The sequence below is a fragment of the Entelurus aequoreus genome, linkage group LG01 (assembly GCF_033978785.1).
Source record: "Entelurus aequoreus isolate RoL-2023_Sb linkage group LG01, RoL_Eaeq_v1.1, whole genome shotgun sequence".
In the NCBI taxonomy this organism is placed as follows: Eukaryota; Metazoa; Chordata; class Actinopteri; order Syngnathiformes; family Syngnathidae; genus Entelurus; species Entelurus aequoreus.
The window spans coordinates 44093755-44121071 of record NC_084731.1 but is presented as its reverse complement, the minus strand read 5'-3'; the positions used below and the strand labels follow the sequence as shown (position 1 = coordinate 44121071).

Sequence of the window (27317 nt, the reverse complement as noted above, 5' to 3'; positions counted from 1 at the left end):
AGATTAAAAGAAAGGTTTTGTACAAAGAGTATGAATATGGGGGCCTGAAACTTCTCAACCTTGAAGCTATGTGTCTGTCTTTAAAAGCATCAATTGTTCCAAAGATGTATTTAAACATTGAGTGGTACACAAATGTCCTGTTGGACAAAAAACATGTACTGTATCAAAAGAAATTGTATCCTTTTTTACAAGTGATCCCCTCCCAGAGAGTCTGCTGGGAAACATGGCGGGGTTCATAAAGGAAACAATCCACTCATAGTGGTGTTTTCAATTTTATGTGCCAGAAAAAAGAGACGATATTTTGCATCAGTTAATATGGATGAACTCTAATATTGTAATAGATGGAAAGCCTTTCTTTTGGAAAAATATGTTTGAAAGAGGAATCATTTTTGTCAATGATATTATCAATGAGAATGGTAAAATTATGAAGTATGATGAATTTAGAGCTATGTATGGTGATGCTTGCTCAAGCTTTTCATTTTATCAACTAACTGGAGTAATTGGGAAAAGATGGAAACAAATAATTAATTATGGAACTACTAAATTATTAGTTTGTAAACCTCTAATAAGAAATTGTAGTTGGCAAAAAGGAACTAAAATAAATAGAAAAATATATAATTTTTATTTAATAAAGAATTCTTTGAAGGCTGCCTCACACAACACAAATGGAAAATGGGAGGACTTTTTTGACTGCCCGTTGCCATGGGATGCCATATTCAAACTAATCTATAAAACCACTATCGATGTGCAAAATCGTTATTTTCAAATTAAAATTATTTAGAACTTCTTACCCACAGGAAAAATTTTAAAATTATGGAATATGACAGAGTCAGATGATTGCCGATTTTGTTGTCAGGAGCCTGAATCCACCCTGCATTTGTTTTGGTATTGTCATATTGTGTCTTTGTTTTGGGTGGAAGTTGAAAAAATGTGTTTAAGGATTGGTTTGTTTATGAAGCTTAATGTGGTTTCTGTTATTTTAGGAGAGTTCATTGACAATCATGATTTAGTCAATTTAATTATAGTACTCGGTAAAATGTTTATTTTTAAGGCCAAAAACAGATATTCACTTAGTATTAATTTCTTTAAAACATTTATTCAGTATTTTCTAACTTTAGAAAGTTACATGGTTGAAAACGATAATGATGCCAAAAAACATAAAAAAAAAGATGAGAAGTCCTCAAAGGCTTATTTTGAAAGTATAATTATGTTTATAGATTATATGATATCTGTTGTTGTGTTCCCTAATTTGAGTGACCTGGACATAATATGGACTGTACATAAATGCTTATTTTGAAAATGTAATTTTGTTTATAAATTATATGCAATCTGTTGTGTTCCCTAATTTTTTTCTGTGAACATGAATGAAGGTGTGTGTTGCTGAGTCCGACTTGGACATTATCTGGACTGGGCCTAGTTTAAAAAACCCTTTAAACAAATCTAATTTAATTGACAACCTGGTCTGTTGAAGATAAGGCCCTTTTTTTAAAAATAAAATAAAATAAGATAAATAAATAAAAAACATTTTCTTGGATAAAAAAGAAAGTAAAACAATATAAAAATAATTACATAAAAAATAGTAATTAATGAAAATGTTAGTGGACCAGCAGCCTATACAATCATGTGTGCTTCAGGGACTGTGTCCCTTGCAGATGTGTTGTCTATGTTGTGGGAACCAGAATATTGGTAGCAGAAAGAAATAACCCCTTTTGTGTGAGTGGGTGTGGATGAGTGTGCATGGGGGAGGTTGTTTGGGTTGATGCACTGATTGAAGGTGTATCTTCTGTTTTTTTATGTAGATTTCATTTAAAAAAAAAATATATATATATATATATATATTTTTTTTTTAAGAACAGGCCCGCGGGCGACTCATCTGGTCCTTACGGGCGACCTGGTTGGTGACCCCTGCACTAGAGGATGGCATCATGGAAAGAAAAAAAATGTAAAAAGAAAAAAAAAAATTAAATTGTTATATGTATCCAGTGATTATACTATAAAGTTATTTTCCATTTAACTTCACCAGTTTTAGATTATTTTTATTCAAAATTGCTGAATTTTCACATTTGCCGTTCAAATACTGAGAAGAGACGGTGCTGTGATCAGCAGCCAGTTGAGGCACGTCACTCAGTTGTGCCTCAACATGGATTGCGGACTCGGCTAACTGCTGTGCAGTGAGACCATATTGCTATATGAACTACAGTATATTATACATTTCCATAGTTTAGTTAGCTGAGGTATATAATGTACAGTATATTTTGTCAACAACTGTATGTGTGTAAGTATTTTTTGTGCTGAGCGATCATAAAACTGCTGCGAAAACACACTGGCTGAGGCTCGCAGTAATCCCGCCTCCTTGTGCTGGTTAATGCACCCCCGCCGCAGAAAACGGGGTGGGGGTGGGGGGGGTGGGGGGAGGAGGGGTGGGGGGTGGGGTGGGGGGGGGGGTGGTGGTGGTGTTATATCAACTAAAGCCCAAACTTAAAGGCCTACTGAAATGAAATTATTTTATTTAAACGGGAATAGCAGATCCATTCTATGTGTCATACTTGATCATTTTGCGATATTGCCATATTTTTGCTGAAAGGATTTAGTATAGAACAACGTCGATAAAGTTTGCAACTTTTGGTCTCTGATAAAAAAAACCCTTGCCCCTACCGGAAGTAGCGTGACGTTGTCCGTTGTTCACTCCCTCATATTTTCCTATTGTTTTCAACGCAGCTAGAGCGATTCGGACGATTGCCCCATTAATTTGAGCGAGGATTAAAGATTCGTGGACGAGGAACGTTAGAGTGACGGACTAGAATGCAGTGAAATACATATTTTTTTTCGTTCTGACCGTAACTTAGGTACAAGCTGATTCATTGGATTCCACACTTTCTCCTTTTTCTATTGTGGATCACGGATTTGTATTTTAAACCACCTCGGATACTATATCCTCTTGAAAATGAGAGTCGAGAACGCAAAATGGACATTCAGTGCCTTTTATCTCCACGACAATACATCGGCGAAATGCTTTAGCTATGAGCTAACGTGATAGCATCGTGCTTTAACTGCATATAGAAACAAAAAAAATAAACCCCTGACTGGAAGGATAGATAGAAAATCAACAATACTATTCAACCGTGGACATGTAAATACACGGTTAATGCTTTCCAGGCTGGCGAAGGTTAACAATGCTGTGCTAACGACGCCATTGAAGCTAACTTAGCAACTTAGCAACCGGACCGCACAGAGCTATGCTAAAAACATTAGCTCTCCACCTACGCCAGCCAGCCCTCATCTGCTCATCAACACCCGTGCTCACCTGTGTTCCAGCGATCGGCGGAAGGACAAAGGACTTCACCCGATGCGTTTGGCGGCCCGGAGATGTAGGAAGTCAAGGTGAGGTCGGCGGCTAGCGCGTCTGCTCTCCAACAAAGTCCTCCTGGTTGTGTTGCTGTAGTCCGCTGCTAATACACTGATCCCACCTACAACTGTCTTCTTTGCAGCCTTCATTGTTCATTAAACAAATTGCAAAAGATGTCCAGAATACTGTGGAATTATGAAATGAAAACAGAGCTTTTTGTATAGGATTCTACGGGGTACCATAACTTCCGTTAAACTGACTTCGTCACGCGCATACGTCATCTTACCGCGACGTTTCAGCCGGATATTTCCCGGGAAATTTTAAATGTCACTTTATAAGTTAACCCGGCCGTATTGGCATGTGTTGCAATGTTAAGATTTCATCATTGATATATAAACTATCAGACTGCGTGGTCGGTAGTAGTGGCTTTCAGTGGGCCTTTAAACTTTCCACGTGCAAGATTGAATCTATTGTAACCTATTTTTATGGGCTTTCCTCTTTGTGATGTTAATTCCTGTTACACGCTGTTATACAGTATATGCCTTGCACTCTTATTTTGAAGGCGCTAAGAGCGGAAGTGATGACACGTTGGCAGGCACGTGCACACATAGGGCCCTATGGGTGCTTGAGCCCCTGCCCTTTTTTGCCTCGTCTTAAAAAGTGCCCTCTGCCTGTGTGTGCGTTTTTTTTGTTTTTGTTTTTTCTTTAAACCACATTAATAAATTCCTGTCAGGGATGTAAAAAAAAAAAACAGCGGTACAAAAACTCCACGTTTTCTTGTAATACAGGGTTGTTGAGCCCTGTCGCTTCCGCCAGAGAGAGAGAGAGAGAGGGCGAGTGAGTGAGCAAGTGAGAGGAGAGAGAGCCAACTGTGCCCCTGAGGAGACGTGACAGTGGAGCAACTTGAACCTGTGAGTTATGGTCTAGTCGCCGTCCACTTATTCAGCATCTAATATGGGTAATATTTCAGAAAAACGCTGTATTATTCTATTAGTCAATGTGTCAGCTTCTGTTTTTGCCGGACGTCGGAGCACGGCGCATCAATTGAGCACAGCGCATCAATTGAGCACAAAGCAGAGCGGATCGTGCGGGACAGGAAGTAGTGTACAAAATACAAAATAAAACACCGGGTTAATTTTCAAAATAAAATGCACTGTGTTTACGGCGGATCACATTTCTCTCACAGTAGAGATTTAGATATAAAGTTTATTGTGACTTTGCTATTACTGTGTGGGTTAACAAAATAATAATAATAATAATAATGATAATAATAACAATAACAATAATAATAATAATGATAATGATAATAATAATAATAATAATAATTATTATTATTATTAATAATAATAATAATTTCAGCATTCTGGGGATTTAAGATGTAGGTTATCTGTTAGGAATATTACCATCTGTATTTAAACATGATTCATGTTGATTATGCCTGCAGCACAATGCCAAAAAAAGAAAGGATACAGCCCTCTACTGGCCCCTGGTCCATATTTTTGGCCCTGTATTGTGTTTCAGTTGTTTAGTCTGAGCATTAAGTGAGAAAGACCATAAGTTACAACTTGATGGTGTTTTCATCAAGTTAAGGGAAGAAGGACAGATTTTCACATTGAAGTTTTTTCCATTTGGGTATTTATTTTTGTATTTTTTTTCAAAGTTCATGTTGCACTGTTCAATGTTCAATATTAAAGTGCTTATCTTTAACAATAAATAGCCTAAAAATAAACCAATGTTTTGTTGATTTTCATGTCTTACAAGCCTATGATAATGTGAATTTGTCATGACTTGATTCTGGGGGTTTGCTTCTCCGGAAGGCAAAGGAAAATAGGCGCGGACAAGGCGTGAATTTAAATACATGATTTATTTTTTTAACACTAATAAACTACAAAAAAAAAAGGAAGCAAACAAAAGGCGCACACAAAGGCGGAAATACAAACTGGACTATGAAACAAAAGACATGCACGGGGCACAAAAACTATGGACAATAAAACAAAAACACTAACTGTGGCATAAATGAACAAAACTTACTTGGTAAAGAACTGTGACACGACATGAAGCAGAGTGATGAAATAGTGTGAGGACGCCAGGACGAACAACAGAAACAGACAGATATAAATAGTGACGTGATCAGTGAAAACAGGTGCGTGACTCGAAACGTGAAACAGGTGCGTGACAAGACAGGTGAAAACTAATGGGTGACCATGGAAACCAAACCAAACAAGGAAGTGCAACCAGGAACTAAAAATAGTCCAAAAAACAAACACATGGCCAAAACAAAAACATGAACAGACATGACGCATGACCAAAACAAAAACATGAACAGACATGACAGAACCCCCCCCTTACGGACAGATCCCAGATGTCCAAAAAACAGGATCAAGAGTCATGGGAGGGCGGGAGGGGGACATGGCGGTGGGTCGCCAGGCCAAGTGTCCCCGAATCCACCGAGGCATAGTCATGTGGCGTTCCACTCGCCGCCGCCACAGGCGAGGTGGGCGACCCGGGAAGGGCCAGATGCGTGGCCGACGAAGCGCTAGGCGCACTTGGCGTGGCGGACGACCAGGTAGTGGCCACAACCGTGGCAGACAAGGAGGCAGGCGCGTCGTCGTCATTGCAGGCGTGGAAGCCGCAGATGACGCAGGTGCGGGTGCAGCAGACGAAGCAGGCGGCGAAGCTTGGCGTGGCACTTCGGGCGGCGAAGCTTGGTCTTGGGCGCTTGGAGGGTCTTGGCTGCTTGGAAGGTCTTGGTCTTGGCGAGGGTCTTGGACTTGGCGTGGTTGGTCTTGGACTTGGCGTGGTTGGTATTGGACTTGGTGTGGTTGGTCTTGGACTTGGTCTTGGACTTGGCGTGGTTGGTCTTGGACTTGGACTTGGCGTGGTTGGTCTTGGACTTGGCGTGGTTGGTCTTGGACTTGGACTTGGCGTGGTTGGTCTTGGACTTGGCGTGGTTGGTCTTGGACTTGGACTTGGCGTGGTTGGTCTTGGACTTGGTCTTGGCCTGGTTGGTCTTGGACTTGGTCTTGGCTTGGGGGTGCTTGGTCTTGGCGTGGAGCTGCGACTGGCGGCACTAGGCGTCGTGGAGCTGCGACTGGCGGCACTAGGCGTCGTGGAGCTGCGACTGGCGGCACTAGGCGTCGTGGAGCTGCGACTGGCGGCACTAGGCGTCGTGGAGCTGCGACTGGCGGCACTAGGCGTCGTGGAGCTGCGACTGGCGGCACTAGGCGTCGTGGAGCTGCGACTGGCGGCACTAGGCGTCGTGGAGCTGCGACTGGCGGCACTTGGCGTCGTGGAGCTGCGACTGGCGACACTTGGCGTCGTGGAGCTGCGACTGGCGGCACTGGGCGTCGTGGAGCTGCGACTGGCGGCACTGAGCGTCGTGGAACTGCGACTGGCGGCACTGGGCGTCGTGGAGCTGCGACTGGCGGCACTGGGCGTCGTGGAGCTGCGACTGGCGGCACTTGGCGTCGTGGAGCTGCGACTGGCGGCACCTGGCGGCGTGGAGCAGGTAGCGGAACTTGGCGTGGAGCTAGTCGTGGTGGAGCTTGGCGTGGTGCAGGTGGAGGTGGCCTAGCTGGAGGCTGTGGCTTGGCTGGTCGAAAGACTGGTGGTGGCGGCCGTGCTGGTGGCTGTGGCTTGGCGTGACGCAATTCAGGTGGTGGTGGCCGAGCTGGAGGCTGTGGCTTGGCAGACCAAAGAATGACCCCACCTGAACAGTCCCCAGCCCTAGCCCCCCCCTCAAGGAGCGGATCCCAGACGCGCTCCCTGCGGTCTGGAACCGTCTTTTGGGGTGGGTGGAGGGAGGTCAGGAGGGGGGCAGAATCTTCCCCTCCAAACTGTCCAAAAAGTCTTTCTTTCCCCCCCACCTGGGCTTTTGTGGGTGAACAAATTTTTTGTGACTTGGGCGTGGCTTGAGTCCTGGGGGGCGGGGCATGAAAACTGAGTGACTGTGATTGACAGGATCTAATTTGTAAAAATGTGTCCTGATAATGTCTTATCATGTTTTTAGAGTCTTTTGCTGGAGGTGAGTGATCAAAAGAAAAAGTATTGAAAAAAAAATCCTGGTCTGTGACGTCATTAGGGCGAAGCCGGGCTGGCTGCTGCTTGCTTCCGCCCGGAGGGGGAGGGGCTTGTGGGAGCGGTGTGTCCTGCCGGCTCGCGGAAGTCTTCCCTCGTCCTTGGCGACGCTTCCGGGACGGGAACGACGCGCCGATCGGCACCAGCTTGCCTCCATTCCCCCACATCATCCCCCTGCGCTCCCTGGGGGAAAAGCGCAGCGTCTCGGTCTCCATGGCGCGCAGCACCTCCCACGCTGCCTCGTCAAAATTGTCCAATTTTCTTGCGGAGAAACTCTTCTGCTGGCGTCCTACTGTCATGACTTGATTCTGGGGGTTTGCTTCTCCGGAAGGCAAAGGAAAATTGGCGCGGGCAAGGCGTGAATTTAAATACATGATTTATTTTTTTAACACTAATAAACTACAAAAAAAAAAGGAAGCAAACAAAAGGCGCGCACAAAGGCGGAAATACAAACTGGACTATGAAACAAAAGACATGCACGTGGGCACATAAACTATGAACAATAAAACAAAAACACTAACTGTGGCATAAATGAACAAAACTTACTTGGTAAAGAACTGTGACACGACATGAAGCAGAGTGATGAAATAGTGTGAGGACGCCAGGACGAACAACAGAAACAGACAGATTTAAATAGTGACGTGATCAGTGAAAACAGGTGCGTGACTCGAAACGTGAAACAGGTGCGTGACAAGACAGGTGAAAACTAATGGGTGACCATGGAAACCAAACCAAACAAGGAAGTGCAACCAGGAACTAAAAATAGTCCAAAAAACAAACACATGGCCAAAACAAAAACATGAACAGACATGACGCATGACCAAAACAAAAACATGAACAGACATGACAGAATTAACTCATTATGACAATAATTTGTTGACACAAAAGAAATGGCAATCACTTTTACCTACAATGGACACACAGCTAAGTAGTTAGCTTCCTATTAGCTAATATAATTTTACATTAATTTCCATATTGTGTAAAGGACCAAAAAAAATGTCCTGCCCTTTTCTGACTTTGAGCCCCTGCCCCTCTGTAATCATATGCACGTCCCTGCACATTGGAGTGGAGCGGAGGTTTTTGAAAGAAGGTAAATAAAGTGGTCCTCGTGTAAACTGGAGCCTTCGTGTTTATTATTTTGTAGTTTCATACAGTATAGGCGACATTTATAAACCCTCGGTTACACTATTTAAACAAGTTATTTAATAAGAAGCCAAAAAGTGCAAAAACAATAATGTTCGTGTTGGAGGAGTTGTGAATGACCGCAGGGCCACAACATTAGGTACACCTGCAGACTGCAGCACGAATTTCATATTTCATTCATTCACAACTCCTCCAACACGAACATTATTGTTTTTGCACTTTTTGGCTTCTTATTAAATAACTTTTTTAAATAGATTCAATCTTGCACGTGGAAAGTTTAAGTGTGGCCTTTAGTTGATATAACACTCCCGTCAGGGGGTGCATTAATCCAGAACAACAGCGGCCCATGGACTTCATTTATAAGTAAAGGTAAGACCATAATAACGTTTTTTTAAAATTAAATGTGCATTTTTGTGTGCTACAGTTTGTATGTGTAAAGTTAAAGTTAAGTTAAAGTACCAATGATTGTCACACACACACTAGGTGTGGTGAAATTTGTCCTCTGCATTTGACCCATCCCTTGATCACCCCCTGAGCGGTGAGGGGAGCAGTGGGCAGCAGCGGCGCCCCGCCCGGGAATAATTTTTGGTGATTTAAACCCCAATTCCAACCTTTGATGCTGAGTGCCAAGCAGGGAAGAATGCTGATATGAGCTTTTAAACATAACCCGTTAACTGCTGCCAATCAAATGGTGAATAAGATTCTCTTTAGGGTTCATATGTTTGTAAATCTGACTGTGATGAAGTCAGTGCCTCACCAGCCATGAACCTCACCGCACGTCACTGATAACAGGAGTTATCTGCTGTTTTCAAAGACCTACTGAAAAAACGAAACACTATTCAAAGATCCTCTATATAAAACGGGTTCTCTTCTGCTTTTAAAGATATAGTGGGGAAAAAAACACTAGTCAAAGATCATCTGTTGTTTTTGAAGACCTCCTGCAAATATAGTCTACATAACAGGAGTTATCTGCTGTTTTAAAGACCTACTGAATAAACAAAACACTATCCAACAATCCCCTGTATAAAACGGATTCTCTACTGCTTTTAAAGATATAGTAGGGAGGAAAAAAACACTGGTCAAACATCATCTGTTGTTTTTTAAGACCTCCTGCAAATATAGTCTACATTACAGGAGTTATCTGCTGTTTTTAAAGACCTACTGAAAAAAGTAAACACTATTCAAAGATCCTCTATATGACAGGAGCGCTGTGCTGTTTTTAAAACTTACTGCAAATACTCTCGCCAAAGATCTTCTCTATAAAACGGGTTCTCTACTCCTTTTCAAGATATAGTGGGGTAAAAAAACGCTGTTCAAAGATCAACTGTTGTTTTTGAAGACCTCCTGCAAATATAGTCTACATAACACGAGTTATCTGCTGTTTTTAAAGACATATTGAAAAAACAAAACACCATTCAAAGATCCTCTATATGACAGGAGTTCTCTAGTGCTTTTAAAAAAAACCTCCTGCAAAAGCATTAGTCAAAGATTCTCTATACGATAGGATGTCATATAAAGGTTGCTAGTTGGACAGCCCTGTCCTATTGAGTGGACTTTTGTTAGAGTATAACAAGTTGAGCGGCTGTGCCAAGAATGTGACTCCCGACACGTGCAAATTGTTATTTTTTGGTCTTTTAGAAGCTGTCAAGGCCTTTTTACATCAAAAGTGAAGCAGCGATCGAGAACGCAGGCGGAGCTTAGTTTTTTGTAAAAGCATCAGCTTTATATTATCATATGATATGATATATATACATATATATCATATATTATTATATTACAACGTACATATTCTATTCATCTGACCAAATAAACACTTGGAATGTGAGCAAGTGTTACTCTGTGTACTTTTAAGACAGATAACAGACAAGGAGTCAAAACAGAAGAGTAAAAAGTTGTCTTTCCAAAGTTGCAAACTTACCACCGCCGTTCTTGTAGCACAAATATGGAAACCTCCAAATGTTGCCAAGTCCAATGATGGCACCTGCCACTGACAGGATGAACTCCGTCTTGCTGGCCCACTTTCCGCGCTCTCTGACCCTTTGAGGAGACGTCTTTGCAGGGACGTAGCACAGCCTGCCCAAAGAGTCTGCCATGCTGCTCGCTGACTGAGAGGCGTCTGATTCTTGGCTGTTTTGTTTGGACAGGATGGGGACTGTCTCATAAAGCAGCTATGTAACAATACGCACGTGTTAGTCGTACAGCCACAAGGGGGACCTCTAGCCTACCCACACACACGCACGCACGCACGCACACACACACACACACACACACACACACACACACACACACACACACACACACACACACACACACACACACACACAAATGCACGCACGCACACACACACACACACACACACACACACACACACACGCACGCACACACACAAATGCACGCACATACACACACCCACAAGCAGAGGCTGGAGTGTGTGAACTTCCAGATAGTTACAGCGTGGATTATTTTATTTCCATATTGCGTTGAACACTGATGGCCTTTGCATCTAAAAATAATATCAAAGACCGAGCAACAGATATTACTTCCAGTTGCTTTAAATCTTTTTGACGCTTGAGTCCAGTTAGAATGTAATAGGAGATTTATTACATCCCACTGTGCCATGCAGTGCTACACAACAGCCGACAATGGTCACAATAATATCAATTATTATTATTATGAAAAAAATGCATAGCAAAAAAATTAAATAAAAATATTATTAATAATAACAAAAATAATGATAATGATTGTAATGACTCGTTATTTTTGTTTTCATTATAATACTAATGTTAATGATTATTGCCAGGGGCGTCACTAGCTTTTAAGGACAGGGGGGGCTTAGCCCCCAGGAGATGCACAGGATGCGAGCGAACGTAGCGCACGAGCACGGAACTTCACAAACGGCTAACAAAGACTTAGAAATTATTCATTGTTATTATTATTTCAGTGAATCTATTTTCAATCTGTGTTCAGTACAACAACAAACATGGGTTTGCACAGTGACATTTTGTTTACAGCATCAACAAGTAACAGTGACTTGCATGATCCTTCAAGATACACTGAAACACAATGAAAGTCATGGCATTAGCCTCTATGTTATTCATTCACAACATAGAGGCTAATGCCACCACTTTCGCTCACAATACAATAGTTGTTTGTTCCCAAATATTTTGAAGTTGCACAGATTACATTTTGGGCACATATGTGACTAAAATGGTTGTAAATTCAAGCCCTGGAAATATTACTTAATTACTTGAATTAAAGTAATATCTGGATCGGGATAATTTGGCTTGTATATAATATATGTATATATATATATTATGGCAAGCCGTTAGGGAAATTAAATATATATGGAAGTCTGAATAGAAATGAGAAACTTTTATATATACTGTAAATAAGAAAGACTTAGAGTCCGTCTGCTGATGTGAACAGAGCCAAAGCTGTCAAAGAACTGAGGGACCATCTTCAAAGTGCAATGCTGAAACAAATAATGCAAACAATAAAATGTAACTTCCAGGGATTGAGATTAACGCAGTCCCGTCGTCCCGGGGATGGTAAAAAAAATGCACGGGACGAAATTAAATGCTTCCCGGGACGATGGCTTTTAACCATTTTTTTTCTTTTTCTTTTTATGTATTTATTAATTATACATTTTATATTAAATGTCTTGGTTTTTCCACCCTCTGAAAATCCTATGAAATGTTTAGCAAGCCATCCTATAATAATACAACAGCTATTAATGTAACAATAAAATAAAACAAATATATTTAATGATGTTTTTTTTAATTATTTTAACAATAGGCTAATGTATATTACTTTATATAGATTCTACAAGAAACACAAAACTTAAAAACTACATTATTTACAATTGCAGACACAAGGTTCTTGTTCTGCAGTGCTGTGTGCTAATGTGCTTCGTACACCTGCAGGACCGCAAGCAAGGTCGCAGAGAAAATGCGGACTGGATTTTGAGTGATGTGGGCATTTTCTATATGAACAAGTCCAAGGACCGCAAGAAAGTTCGCAGAGAAAATGCGGACTGGTATTTGAGTGATGTGGGCATTTTCTATATGAACAAGTGGAATGGATTGGATACCGACGCACTAAAAGGACTCTCTACCTTACGCTATGAAGTGAGGGGAAACTGAGTGAATAATGACAGGTTATATGATTATTTATTTAAACTCATATTCGGGCCACTTTATAATGAATACGTCGGCATGTATTTGTAAAAAAAAAAATATATATATATATATATATATATAATTTTTTTTTTTTTTTTTTTTTTTAACACCAAATTATTTAGGGTGGCTTAAGTACATTTTAGGGGGCTTGAGCCCCCCTAAAATAGGCCTAACAACGCCAATGATTATTGCTATAATAATTTGTCATGATCCGTGGCCCGGATAATGTGTAGTTATATTCTGTTAGTTTTGGACTCCCTGAGTTCCTGTTTTTGTGCACCCTTGTTTGTTTTTAGTTACCATGGGTGCTTATTGTTTCCACCTGTCTCTGATTGGTGCTCGGGACGCTCACCTGTTTCCCGAGCACTAATCAGAGGGACTATTTAATCCTGCCTTTGCCGGTCAGTCGGCTGGCTTCATTGTTTGCTATATGCAACCTGTTACGTTTGGTCTTCGTGTTTCCTAGCTCATGATCCCTGCTCTAAGTTTTTTCCTTAGCTCCCTGTGCGATCGGCACACACCCCTTTTGCTTGTTTTCTGTTTTTGGTACCATGCGTTATTTTTTGATGATTAAATCATGCTCCTACCTGCACGCCTTTTCCGGAGTGGTCCGTCTGCATCCCGGGAGAACAAACCCCGCAGTAAGCTGCGACCCCCCCGCCGTGACATAATTATTAATAATAATATTATTATTGTCATCTTTATAATTAGCATTATTGAAAGAAATAATAACAAGCAACAACTGATAGTAAGAATAATGTAAATAATATTGTTATTAATAATTACAATACTAATACTAATGATATATATTCAAGTTAAAGTTAAAGTACCACTGATAGTCACACACACTAGATGTGGTGAAATTACTCTCTGCATTTGACCCATCCCCTTGTTCAACCCCTGTGAGGTGAGGTGGCCACGCTCGGGAATCATTTTGGTGATTTAACCCCCGATTCCAACCCTTGATGCTGAGTGCCAAGCAGGGAGGTAATGGGTCCCATTTTTATAGTCTTTGGTATGACTCGGCCGAGGTTTGAACTCACAACCTACCGAACTCAGGGCGGACACTCTAACCACAAGGCCACTGAGCAGGCTCTAAAGGAGCCATATGTAATAATCTGGCCAGAAATGATACTGCAATCATGGTCAACATTTTGTAGTCCCCTCCCCCTCTCCCTGACTGAGGTTGCCAGATACGCAGCTGAATCCAGCTCGATCGACTGGGCTACTCCAAGGAACTTCAAACTTCCACTGCCTCTTATTAGGGGTTGAGGTGCTGGGACCATTATAGCTGAATAGACAAGCGTTTTGTCAATAACAAATCTTTAACCAACACATTTAACACAGAAACTAAGCTATTTTCAGGAATACGATTACAAAATTAGCTTAAACAGGTCCCACACAGCAAAAACACTCCGCGGCGGATCCCCCGCGCAGGTATGACTTAAAGTTACTGGAGGTGGTTAAAATAAGGTGCGTAAACTATGAATTTGTGATCAGGGTATAGGTGTGCAAGACATCCAAAATGTTTAAACAATATCGTTATTTGGTTCCTTGATCAGAGTACTTGTTTGGCTCTGTTGGATGACGGCGGCGGGGGTTTGGGGGTGGGGGGCATAAATAAATATCCATAACCCAACTTTGGGAGGTTGACATTGTTTTCTTATTATATTTGTACTATCATTCTATGTTTGTATTCGTGTAGGCCAGGGGTGTCCAAAGTGCGGCCCGGGGGCCATTTGCGGCCTGCAGGTCATTTTTTAACGGCCCCAGGGCACATTTTTTAAAAATATGATCGAAATGAATAAAAAACATTAAAAGTGGTATTTAAAGAGCAAACAGGTGAAATGTAACAAGAAAATGTAGCAATGTTTACTCTAATCGCACAAAGCTGCCATGTAGGCTGTTTCTTTCTTTAAAAAATAATAATGAATCAAAATCAATGTCATTATGAATTATTGACCTATTCAAGGCTTAAGAAGTTTACCTTCGCAATCAGCTGGTCTTGGTTGTGCTTAATAGTTTCCAGCAGGCTAAGGATGTGGATTACCTCAGGCGCTGTTAACAAACAGCAGTATAAAATTAACATGTTTCAGTGTTTATCCTCATTACTCATAATCCTGACATTAGCTATTGACCTTAGTTAATGACAAAAGTTATTGACAAAATTTGAAGAAAATATGTGATTGCTTGTGAATGTGAATTTTTTCCAAAATTTGTGGCACAGAATGACCATCCGGTATTTGTCAGTTATTGCTCACCAGAGCAGGAAATGTTGTCGGCCATTCTTTCCCCTCGCCATGTTGGCCTGTAGGCCAGGCTGGATCCAGGCTCCTCTGTCTGCCACATGTTGAGGGCTGCTGGTGAGGGGGGTGGAGGGAGTCGAGGAGGGACTGCCGTTCCTAGTGAGGTGGGCATTGTGAGAGAGCCATCAGTTAACCATGACTGGTAATACCCAAGGGGCCTATCTATACACTAATATTTCAGAGATCAGTCCCTACCTTGTGTAACTCTCTGCATGTTTAATGCAGGTGCTGGTGAAGGCATATGAATGCGTCCTTCCCCATGGTGAGGTGCTAAGGGAGATACATTGGTATTAAATGGTTGAGATCTGTTAACCATGGTTACTGGATGCTGAGATATTATTTTGGGGATCAGTCTTTACCTAGAAAGTTATCTCCAGTTGAGGAGTCGAGTTGACAAGTACTCATGACTCTTGCTGGCACTCGGCGAGACGGTGGAGCTGGGAGAAGGGATACAAGGAGAGGGGAATATCTTTAGCACTAAGAATGTTAACCATATCTTTAATATTAATGTGGTGGTTTTGTTGTTTTCGATGTTAAGAGATTATTCCTTACTCTGCCTGTGCAATTGGCTTGCCAACCCCAGAGATGTGAGGTCACTATTTCCCGGGTCTTCTTCGCTATCATCTGAGTCCCCGAGACGACGGCTGTTGGGTAACCATATCATTAGGATTATTGCAATACCAAAATTGCCAAATATACATATAGTACAAGCATCTCTGGTCTATTTTTGAATGCTACCGGAAATAACCTTCCTATTACTGTAGAAACATGACAAAAACAAGACGGAACACACTTACACTGGCTTCCTGTTCCTTTTTTCTGGCAGCTCCTCGTTCTCTGCCTCAGATTGCAGGTCTGAGGTGTTGCAGCCCTTTCCATATTGTTGCATTATTTTTAATGCGTCTTTGTAGTTGTCTAAAATTTAATATGTTAAAATGAACATGAGTTTCAAATTAGCTGTAGAGCTGAACAGAATATTATTATTATTGATGATGATAAATCAGGTCTCTCTCTTACAAGAGACCTGGTCAGAACATAGACACAATAGGTTATTCCAAGCATAAAGCGAAGCAACTATGACGTTATTTTTAAACAAGAAGATTATGAATTTGCATACCACAAGTTCGGACAACAGAAACGTCAAATCTTGGCCAGTTTGGCTCATGCTGCTCCTCATTTAAAGCGGCCCTTTCAATTCTGTCGGTGTTTTTATAGCTGGGCCAGAAAACCATCCTATCATCATACCATCCACTTGGGACAACCGCAATGTCCCTGTTCATTATAAATTTAATCAGATGAAAAGGCACCCTTAATGTAGAAAGAAAGAAAAGGGGTATTTATTCATCGTCAAAGGAACAACGTGGACAAAAGCATGCACAGGTGTTAGTGTATACAAATAAGCAAGTAAGATGGGCTGAGATTTTACCTGAATGGTGCCCCAAGGTGGTAAGAACTATAAGAAAGGTAAAAGGACAGGTCATAATAGTCAGAACTTCAGCTCAATCGTAAAGTAGGGTTTGAAATTATGGGTGTAGTGTATACAGAGATCAGTCCCTACCTTGTGTAACTCTCTGCATGTTTAATGCATGTGCTGGTGAAGGCATATGAATACATCCTTCCCCATGGTGAGGTGCTAAGGGAGATAGATTGGTATTAAATGGTTGTGATCTGTTAACCATGGTTACTGGATGCTGAGATATTATTTTGGATATCAGTCTTTACCTAGAAAGTTATCTCCAGTTGAGGAGTCGAGTTGACAAGTACTCATGACTCTTGCTGGCACTCGGCGAGACGGTGGAGCTGGGAGAAGGGATACAAGGAGACGGGAATATCTTTAGCACTAAGAATGTTAACCATATCTTTAATATTAATGTGGTGGTTTCGTCTACAACGCTAAATATATCCTGTGGTGTACCTCAGGGATCAATATAGGACCTAAATTATTCAATGTCTAGATAAATGACATTTGTAAAGTTACAAAAGATTTAAAGTTAGTATTATTTGCGGATGATACAACAGCGTTTTGTTCAGGAGAGAACACACAGAAGATAATACAAATAATAACAGAAGAAATTAACAAATTAAAAAGATGGTTTGACAAAAACAGACTATCTTTGAATCTCAGTAAAACTAAAATAATGCTATTTGGTAACAGTAGAAAAGAAAGTCAAACCCAAATACAAATAGACGGAATAGAAATTGAAAGAGTAAATGAAACCAAATTTCTAGGTATAATGATTGATGATAAATTGAACTGGAAATCTCAAGTAAAAAATATACAACATAAAGTAGCAAGAAACACGTCAATAATTAATAAAGCAAAACATGTTCTAGACAAAAAATCACTTCATATTCTTTACTGTTCACTAGTGTTACATATCTGAGTTATTGTGTAGAAATATGGGGAAATAATTACAAAAGTACACTTCATTCATTAACGGTGTTACAAAAAAGATCAGTTAGAATAATATATAATGTTGGATATAGAGAACATACAAATCCTTTATTTATTGAATCAAAGATACTGAAATTCCCCGACATAGTGAATTTGCAAATAGCTAAAATTATAAACAAAGCAAACTATAACCTGCTACCCAAGAATATACAACAATTCTTCTCAAAAAAAGAGGAGAAAAATAATCTTAGAGAGAAATGTAATTTAAAACATTTGTACGCACGTACAACACTTAAGACCTTCAGTATATCAGTATGTGGAATTAAATTATGGAATGCATTAAGCAAAGCAATCAAACAATGTACTAATATGATCAATTATTTATGCTTACATGTGGAAATAATAATAATAATAGTAAATAAAATAATAATAATAAAAAAAGGTAAATAAAGCATAAAATAGTCTCTAATAAATTAATTAAATAAAAAACAGCATATAAAATATATACATCAGCAAATAACAAAAATATAGATCAAGAAAAAGGATCCTTAATATGTGCAGCAATTTTTCCCACTCACATCACCTCATTTTATATTTTTTTCTACAATTAACTATGCCAAAAAACACATAGACATACCTTTTTTTTTTAATGTAAACAAAAACAACATGGCGTCACACACAGCTAGTCCACAGTAAACAGGATCTCGAGCTCCACTAAAGAACAAAGAAAGAAATAATACACACTAATTTTAATGGCAAAGAACGGCTGTTTTCACTCCGTTAACGTTACGTTGTTGACTAACGAAGTAACGTAGCGACCTGGGCCTAAACAACACTGACAATAAAGTAATACGCTTTCGTTTCAAGCAGTTGGAAATATGTGGAATATCGTAGCATGTAACCTACACACATTCACAGCCTCTAACAAAAGATGGCCTGCCCTAAGTTAACTGTATTGAACTTTTTACTCACCGGCTTCACGCGGGAAACTTTCACATTCTAGAGTCGGCGTCCCCCGGAACACAAAACACAGATAAAAGACAATTTTACAATAGCACGGCGAAAAAATGACCGTCGTTGTGTGGGTTTTTTGACGAATAACACTCTTTTCCACTTTTCTTCGCTCGGGCCTCACCTACCGCGTGCAGCCATTTTGAATTTTCTGTATACGTGACGTCAGACGCACGTCCCCATGCAAAGCATTCTGGGAGGCGGCGCTGGAAATAAAATAGCCTTTTTTTTACAGAATATAAAGTTTTACTGCTAGTCCTAATATCAAACAACGTCATTACAATCATACATAAATGATGATGGAAACACAAAGGCTGATCTTTACTGCGAATGTAGCAATAAATCAATAAATCTATACTTACGTTCGTGTTCCAGCAAAGAAAGTCCAGAGATCTTGGCTCATGCGCGTACACGCTAGTAGACGCGTCCACGTCTGCGGGTGCAGACATTGGTCGGCTCAGCGCGCGTAGGCGGAGCCTATAACTCTAGGCGGCGCGCGCCGGTTTGGTTTGTCGCGTCCGCGTATGCGATTCAGACACGAGTCCGCTCAGGATCAGCTGTCTGACCGTACAATTTTCAGAGGCGGAGCTGTATCCTCTAGGCGGAGCCAAAACGAATGTGACAGTAACGCGGGTTGGGCGACTTGAAGGCGGATCCGTATAGCAGTCTTCTGCTGTGTGGGGTAGCATGCTAATTTTCTCATGCTAGCAAGCTAACATTAGCATGCTAACTTTTAGTATGTGTCACATACCAAGTTGTATGACTGTAAGGTGTATGGCTGTGGGATTAGAGAAAAAAGTGTGAAATTAGCTGAAAAGGGTAGCATGTAAAGGTTAGCATGCTAACAGGTAGCATGTTTCACATACCAAGTTATATGACTGTAAAGTTTATAGTTGTGGTTGTGGTTAGCATGCCAAGGTTAGCATTCTAGCATGCTACCGTCAGCATGCTAACATATAGCATGTGCCACATACCAAGTTATATCACTCAAAGAATTATGGCAGTGGAATTAAAGAAAAAAGCGTTAAATTAGCTAAAAATGTTAGCATTTTAACATTAGCTAGCTAGCATGCTAACGTTAACATGATAATGGTTAGCATGTTTTACATATCAAGTTATATGACTCAAAGGTGTGTGGCTGCAGAATTAGAGAAAAAAGTGTAAAGTTAGCTTAAAAAGTTAGCACTTCAATGTTAGTGTGCTAGCATGCTAACATTAGCACACTAACAGTTAACAAGTGTCACATGCCAAATTATGACTCTGGCGTAAACGGTTGCAAAATTAGCTCATAAAGTTAGCATGATAGCATACTAACAGTTAGCATGTGTCACATTCCAAGTTATATGACTCTGAGGTGAATGGTTGCGGAATTAGAGAAATAAGTATAAGATTAGCAAAAAAAATTAACACTTTAATAGTAGCATGCTAGCATGCTAACATTAACATGCTAAGAGTTAGCGTGTGTCACATGCCAAGTCAAATGACTCTAAGGTGTATGGCTGCAGAATTACAGAAGAAAGTGTAAAATTTGCAGAAAAAGTTAGCATGCTAAAGTGAGCATACTAGCATGCTAACATTATAAAGCTACCACATGACTGGGTAAAAAGAAACACCAAAATGCACAATTTTTTGGTGTGGACATAGAAAGTCTACACTAGTTAACTGGTGCTAGCGCACGTTAACTGTTAGCATACTTGTTCGACAACAGCGCATATTGAAAAAAAATGTTTTTTCTAATGGAGCTTCAAGCGTCAATGCTTAGGCTGCAGCCCCGGCGACCCAACCTGGGATAAACAGAAGATGGAAGAAAACCGTGAGCGCCTCAAGGCTTTGAGGAACGTTTTCGATCAGTGGAGAAATGGCCGAGTTAGAGCGAGTAGGAAAATTAGAATTTTAGTGTTTTTGTGTTTTTTAAGAGATTGGAGTCAATGAGAGATTTAGTTTGACTTTCTTGGCTTTGAGGGCCAACAGAAGCGAAATGAGACACATGACCTCTATAAAAGTGACATTTTCTGAGAGGGGACACGTGTGTCAACGTTTTCACCGAAACACTTGACAGTGGGATAAAAGATGTGGCCGTGATGATTGTTAAAAAAAGATTGTTAAAAAAAAAAAAGTGTATTTTTGTAGCTTCCACCCTTTAGTAAATTAGAGTGTACGCCATCCGCTTTAATGGGGAAACCCCGATGGCGCTCGCCTCCTTTCGATGGCCATTCAGCTAAAACCATATATTAGAGGCAAAAACTTTTTAGCCAGGATTAAAGTAGACAAGTGTGTGAACAAAATGAGACGTTAAACACAGAGCTATGTGAAAGTATGGCTGGGCTACAAGAGGAGGTAGTCTAGCTGTTTGAGCGTGCTGCTGGCAAAATCCTCTATTATAAAGGTTGCGTACCAATTCAATGGGCCCATAGCGATTGGTTTTCGGAACAGCGTCGCTCGCTTGCTCTTTTGGCGCTTTCGGCATTGCGTTGCATGCAATTTACTAAGACTGCGTGTGCAATTGTAAAGTGGTGCAGACAGCTTTGTTTAAAAAATGTTGTGTGTGCAATACAGCAGTGGTCCCCAACCACCTGGCCGCGGACCGGTACCGATTGGTACCGGTCCACCGACCGATTGGTACCGGGCCACACAAGAAATTAAAGTTGTTTTTTTGGGGTTTTTTAATTAAATCAACTTAAAAAACACAACATATATCATTATAGATCAATACAGTCTGCAGGGATACAGTACGTAAGCACACATGATTGTATTTCTTTATGAAAAAAAAAAAAAAACAAACAAAAAAAAACAAAAAACGGTGTCTTTCAGGAGAGGGCCAGTGTGACTGTTTCTCGTCTGATGTTTGCCGGGGCAATACCAGCGAGGACGGGCAGTTAGTTTACTGGGGTCCCTCGCAGGCACCCGGAGATGGTCCGCAGGGCGCTGTTGAGGGCGACATCCAACTTCTTTAAGCTGGTGGCTGAGAACACAAGGGCCAGCGTGGACATCTGCAGTGTCTTCGTCGTGGCTCCCCATGTAGTGCTGGCTAAGCTGCGTATTAGGGCGGCACGGACACTTGTCTTTGCCTTGGCACTGTCCAGGTGTTGTTTGAATGTCAGTGTTCTGTCAAGCTTCACACCGAGGTACGTGGGAACGGGCTGGGACTGTAACCGGGCATTATCCACCATGATATTCATCTCACGGGCTGCTTCCATGTTGTTGAGGTGGAACATTGAAGATGTTGTCTTACCCATGCTGAGCTTGAGACGCCAGTTCCTCAGGTATGAAGACAGGGTGTTCATGTCCTCGGAGAGGCCCTGTCCCACACAGCAGAAGACTGCTATACGGATCCGCCTTCAAGTCGCCCAACCCGCGTTACTGTCACATTCGTTTTGGCTCCGCCTAGAGGATACAGCTCCGCCTCTGAAAATTGTACGGTCAGACAGCTGATCCTGAGCGGACTCGTGTCTGATTCGCATACGCGGACGCGACAAACCAAACCGGCGCGCGCCGCCTAGAGTTATAGGCTCCGCCTACGCGCGCTGAGCCGACCAATGTCTGCACCCGCAGACGTGGACGCGTCTACTAGCGTGTACGCGCATGAGCCAAGATCTCTGGACTTTCTTTGCTGGAACACGAACGTAAGTATAGATTTATTGATTTATTGCTACATTCGCAGTAAAGATCAGCCTTTGTGTTTCCATCATCATTTATGTATGATTGTAATGACGTTGTTTGATATTAGGACTAGCAGTAAAACTTTATATTCTGTAAAAAAAGGCTATTTTATTTCCAGCGCCGCCTCCTAGAATGCTTTGCATGGGGACGTGCGTCTGACGTCACGTATACAGAAAATTCAAAATGGCTGCACGCGGTAGGTGAGGCCCGAGCGAAGAAAAGTGGAAAAGAGTGTTATTCGTCAAAAAACCCACACAACGACGGTCATTTTTTCGCCGTGCTATTGTAAAATTGTCTTTTATCTGTGTTTTGTGTTCCGGGCGACCCCGACTCTAGAATGTGAAAGTTTCCCGCGTGAAGCCGGTGAGTAAAAAGTTCAATACAGTTAACTTAGGGCAGGCCATCTTTTGTTAGACGCTGTGAATGTGTGTAGGTTACATGCTACGATATTCCACATATTTCCAACTGCTTGAAACGAAAGCGTATTACTTTATTGTCAGTGTTGTTTAGGCCCAGGTCGCTAACGTTACTGCGTTAGTCAACAACGTAACGTTAACGGAGTGGAAACAGCCGTTCTTTGCCATTAATATGAGTGTGTATTATTTCTTTCTTTGTTCTTTAGTGGAGCTCGAGATCCTGTTTACTGTGGACTAGCTGTGTGTGACGCCATGTTGTTTTTGTTTACATTAAAAAAAAAAGGTATGTCTATGTGTTTTTTGACATAGTTAATTGTAGAAAAAAATATAAAATGAGGTGATGTGAGTGGGAAAAATTGCTGCACATATTAAGGATCCTTTTTCTTGATCTATATTTTTGTTATTTGCTGATGTATATATTCTATATGCTGTTTTTTATTTAATTAATTTATTAGAGACTATTTTATGCATTATTTACCTTTTTTTTTTATTATTATTATTTTATTTACTATTATTATTATTATTTCCACATGTAAGCATAAATAATTGATCATATTAGTACATTGTTTGATTGCTTTGCTTAATGCATTCCATAATTTAATTCCACATACTGATATACTGAAGGTCTTAAGTGTTGTACGTGCGTACAAATGTTTTAAATTACATTTCTCTCTAAGATTATTTTTCTCCTCTTTTTTTGAGAAGAATTGTTGTATATTCTTGGGTAGCAGGTTATAGTTTGCTTTGTTTATAATTTTAGCTGTTTGCAAATTCACTATGTCGTGGAATTTGAGTATCTTTGATTCAATAAATAAAGGATTTGTGTGTTGTCTATATCCAACATTATGTATTATTCTAACTGATCTTTTTTGTAACACCGTTAATGAATGAAGTGTACTTTTGTAATTATTTCCCCATATTTCTACACAATAACTCAGATATGTAACACTAGTGAACAGTAGAGAATATGAAGTGATTTTTTGTCTAGAACATGTTTTGCTTTATTCATTATTGACGTGTTTCTTGCTACTTTATGTTGTATATTTTTTACTTGAGATTTCCAGTTCAATTTATCATCAATCATTATACCTAGAAATTTGGTTTCATTTACTCTTTCAATTTCTATTCCGTCTATTTGTATTTGGGTTTGACTTTCATTTCTACTGTTACCAAATAGCATTATTTTAGTTTTACTGAGATTCAAAGATAGTCTGTTTTTGTCAAACCATCTTTTTAATTTGTTAATTTCTTCTGTTATTATTTGTATTATCTTCTGTGTGTTCTCTCCTGAACAAAACGCTGTTGTATCATCCGCAAATAATACTAACTTTAAATCTTTTGTAACTTTACAAATGTCATTTATCTAGACATTGAATAATTTAGGTCCTATATTGATCCCTGAGGTACACCACAGGATATATTTAGCATTGTAGACGAAACCACCACATTAATATTAAAGATATGGTTAACATTCTTAGTGCTAAAGATATTCCCGTCTCCTTGTATCCCTTCTCCCAGCTCCACCGTCTCGCCGAGTGCCAGCAAGAGTCATGAGTACTTGTCAACTCGACTCCTCAACTGGAGATAACTTTCTAGGTAAAGACTGATATCCAAAATAATATCTCAGCATCCAGTAACCATGGTTAACAGATCACAACCATTTAATACCAATCTATCTCCCTTAGCACCTCACCATGGGGAAGGATGTATTCATATGCCTTCACCAGCACATGCATTAAACATGCAGAGAGTTACACAAGGTAGGGACTGATCTCTGTATACACTACACCCATAATTTCAAACCCTACTTTACGATTGAGCTGAAGTTCTGACTATTATGACCTGTCCTTTTACCTTTCTTATAGTTCTTACCACCTTGGGGCGCCATTCAGGTAAAATCTCAGCTCATCTTACTTGCTTATTTGTATACACTAACACCTGTGCATGCTTTTGTCCACGTTGTTCCTTTGACGATGAATAAATACCCCTTTTCTTTCTTTCTACATTAAGGGTGCCTTTTCATCTGATTACATTTATAATGAACAGGGACATTGCGGTTGTCCCAAGTAGATGGTATGATGATAGGATGGTTTTCTGGCCCAGCTATAAAAACACCGACAGAATTGAAAGGGCCGCTTTAAATGAGGAGCAGCACGAGCCAAACTGGCCAAGATTTGACGTTTCTGTTGTCCGAACTTGTGGTATGCAAATTCATAATCTTCTTGTTTAAAAATAACGTCATAGTTGCTTCTCTTTATGCTTGGAATAACCTATTGTGTCTATGTTCTGACCAGGTCTCTTGTAAGAGAGAGACCTGATTGATCATCATCAATAATAATAATATTCTGTTCTCTCTACAGCTAATTTGAAACTCATGTTCATTTTAACATATTAAATTTTAGACAACTACAAAGACGCATTAAAAATAATGCAACAATATGGAAAGGGCTGCAACACCTCAGACCTGCAATCTGAGGCAGAGAACGAGGAGCTGCCAGAAAAAAGGAACAGGAAGCCAGTGTAAGTGTGTTCCGTCTTGTTTTTGTCATGTTTCTACAGTAATAGGAAGGTCATTTCCGGTAGCATTCAAAAATAGACCAGAGATGCTTGTACTATATGTATATTTGGCAATTTTGGTATTGCAATAATCCTAATGATATGGTTACCCAACAGCCGTCGTCTCGGGGACTCAGATGATAGCGAAGAAGACCCGGGAAATAGTGACCTCACATCTCTGGGGTTGGCAAGCCAATTGCACAGGCAGAGTAAGGAATAATCTCTTAACATCGAAAACAACAAAACCACCACATTAATATTAAAGATATGGTTAACATTCTTAGTGCTAAAGATATTCCCCTCTCCTTGTATCCCTTCTCCCAGCTCCACCGTCTCGCCGAGTGCCAGCAAGAGTCATGAGTACTTGTCAACTCGACTCCTCAACTGGAGATAACTTTCTAGGTAAAGACTGATCTCCAAAATAATATCTCAGCATCCAGTAACCATGGTTAACAGATCTCAACCATTTAATACCAATGTATCTCCCTTAGCACCTCACCATGGGGAAGGACGCATTCATATGCCTTCACCAGCACCTGCATTAAACATGCAGAGAGTTACACAAGGTAGGGACTGATCTCTGAAATATTAGTGTATAGATAGGCCCCTTGGGTATTACCAGTCATGGTTAACTGATGGCTCTCTCACAATGCCCACCTCACTAGGAACGGCAGTCCCTCCTCGACTCCCTCCACCCCCCTCACCAGCAGCCCTCAACATGTGGCAGACAGAGGAGCCTGGATCCAGCCTGGCCTACAGGCCAACATGGCGAGGGGAAAGAATGGCCGACAACATTTCCTGCTCTGGTGAGCAATAACTGACAAATACCGGATGGTCATTCTGTGCCACAAATTTTGGAAAAAATTCACATTCACAAGCAATCACATATTTTCTTCAAACTTTGTCAATAACTTTTGTCATTAACTAAGGTCAATAGCTAATGTCAGGATTATGAGTAATGAGGATAAACACTGAAACATGTTAATTTTATACTGCTGTTTGTCAACAGCGCCTGAGGTAATCCACATCCTTAGCCTGCTGGAAACTATTAAGCACAACCAAGACCAGCTGATTGCGAAGGTAAACTTCTTAAGCCTTGAATAGGTCAATGATTCATAATGACATTGATTTTGATTCATTATTATTTTTTAAAGAAAGAAACAGCCTACATGGCAGCTTTGTGCGATTAGAGTAAACATTGCTACATTTTCTTGTTACATTTCACCTGTTTGCTCTTTAAATACCACTTTTAATGTTTTTTATTCATTTCGATCATATTTTTAAAAAATGTGCCCTGGGGCCGTTAAAAAATGACCTGCAGGCCGCAAATGGCCCCCGGGCCGCACTTTGGACACCCCTGGCCTACACGAATACAAACATAGAATGATAGTACAAATATAATAAGAAAACAATGTCAACCTCCCAAAGTTGGGTTATGGATATTTATTTATGCCCCCCACCCCCAACCCCCCGCCGCCGTCATCCAACAGAGCCAAACAAGTACTCTGATCAAGGAACCAAATAACGATATTGTTTAAACATTTTGGATGTCTTGCACACCTATACCCTGATCACAAATTCATAGTTTACGCACCTTATTTTAACCACCTCCAGTAACTTTAAGTCATGTTTTTTTTTTTCAAATGTAATCTCCTTAATACCTATCACATATTTTGTATTGTGTAAGCATACTTGGCTTTGGATGCTTCCTACCATAAACATAAACGTATCTGTCTTGTAATCTTGTTTGATTACAGGTGCTGTGAGTAAAAATGTGTTGGCAAGGTCAGCCACGGACGCTGAGGTCACCAAACACGCCATCAGGTGGTTCAACTTGGCGGGGGATCGGGCAACGAGGAGACGAGTCCCGCTTCCACCTCCTCAGGAGGAATAGAGATGTATATGTATAAATAAACAACCTTTTATTGGACTTTTTGTCATTCACCAGTTATTAATTTTCTGATATGTTAGCTGTGCATGGAGCAGCGTTTCCTTGAAGTTGTAGCCTAATAGATTAAATATGTATATTTACTTTTTAAATATATATTATATATATTTACTTTATAGAGTGAATTGACCATTTTTCTGTTTCTGCCTATTGACAATATTGTTAGTTTAAAAATACAAAGCAATGCATATGTAAGCCTATATTGCTGTAGTAGGGCTTAGTGAATTTTTTAGTTTCCTATTTTATCCTACAGCAAGAACAGAAGGGATTTTGAAAATAAG

General features: G+C 40.4%; 2 protein-coding genes across 4 annotated transcripts in view; one reads left to right on the top strand and one right to left on the bottom strand.

The window, feature by feature from the left end:
* LOC133652704 (sodium- and chloride-dependent GABA transporter 2-like) overlaps positions 1-18914 on the bottom strand; it is a 105099-nt gene extending 86185 nt beyond the window's left edge. Inside the window, exons 1-15 of one of the 3 annotated variants that reach the window (XM_062051730.1) lie at positions 18819-18914; positions 18581-18662; positions 18418-18444; positions 18083-18159; positions 16773-16850; positions 16609-16683; positions 16477-16503; positions 16168-16358; positions 15848-15965; positions 15603-15694; positions 15410-15487; positions 15246-15320; positions 15006-15146; positions 14732-14802; positions 10485-10734 (exon numbers count right to left, since the gene is read on the bottom strand). In XM_062051730.1, the coding sequence (XP_061907714.1) occupies positions 10485-10734; positions 14732-14802; positions 15006-15146; positions 15246-15320; positions 15410-15487; positions 15603-15694; positions 15848-15965; positions 16168-16358; positions 16477-16503; positions 16609-16664 (1099 nt within the window). In that variant the 5' untranslated portion in view covers positions 16665-16683; positions 16773-16850; positions 18083-18159; ... (1 more) ...; positions 18581-18662; positions 18819-18914. The other 2 variants (XM_062051740.1, XM_062051747.1) reach the window with 2 other exon arrangements.
* A 3344-nt stretch (positions 18915-22258) lies between these two features.
* LOC133629700 (uncharacterized) lies at positions 22259-27018 on the top strand. The gene is made up of 14 exons (XM_062020652.1): positions 22259-22312; positions 22453-22479; positions 22739-22815; positions 24051-24128; positions 24218-24292; positions 24398-24424; positions 24543-24733; positions 24935-25052; positions 25206-25297; positions 25413-25490; positions 25580-25654; positions 25754-25894; positions 26098-26168; positions 26846-27018. Exons 5-14 carry the CDS (start codon positions 24237-24239, stop codon positions 26852-26854), a joined length of 858 nt encoding a protein of 285 aa, XP_061876636.1. The 5' UTR covers positions 22259-22312; positions 22453-22479; positions 22739-22815; positions 24051-24128; positions 24218-24236; the 3' UTR covers positions 26855-27018.
* The last annotated feature ends 299 nt before the right edge of the window (positions 27019-27317 follow it).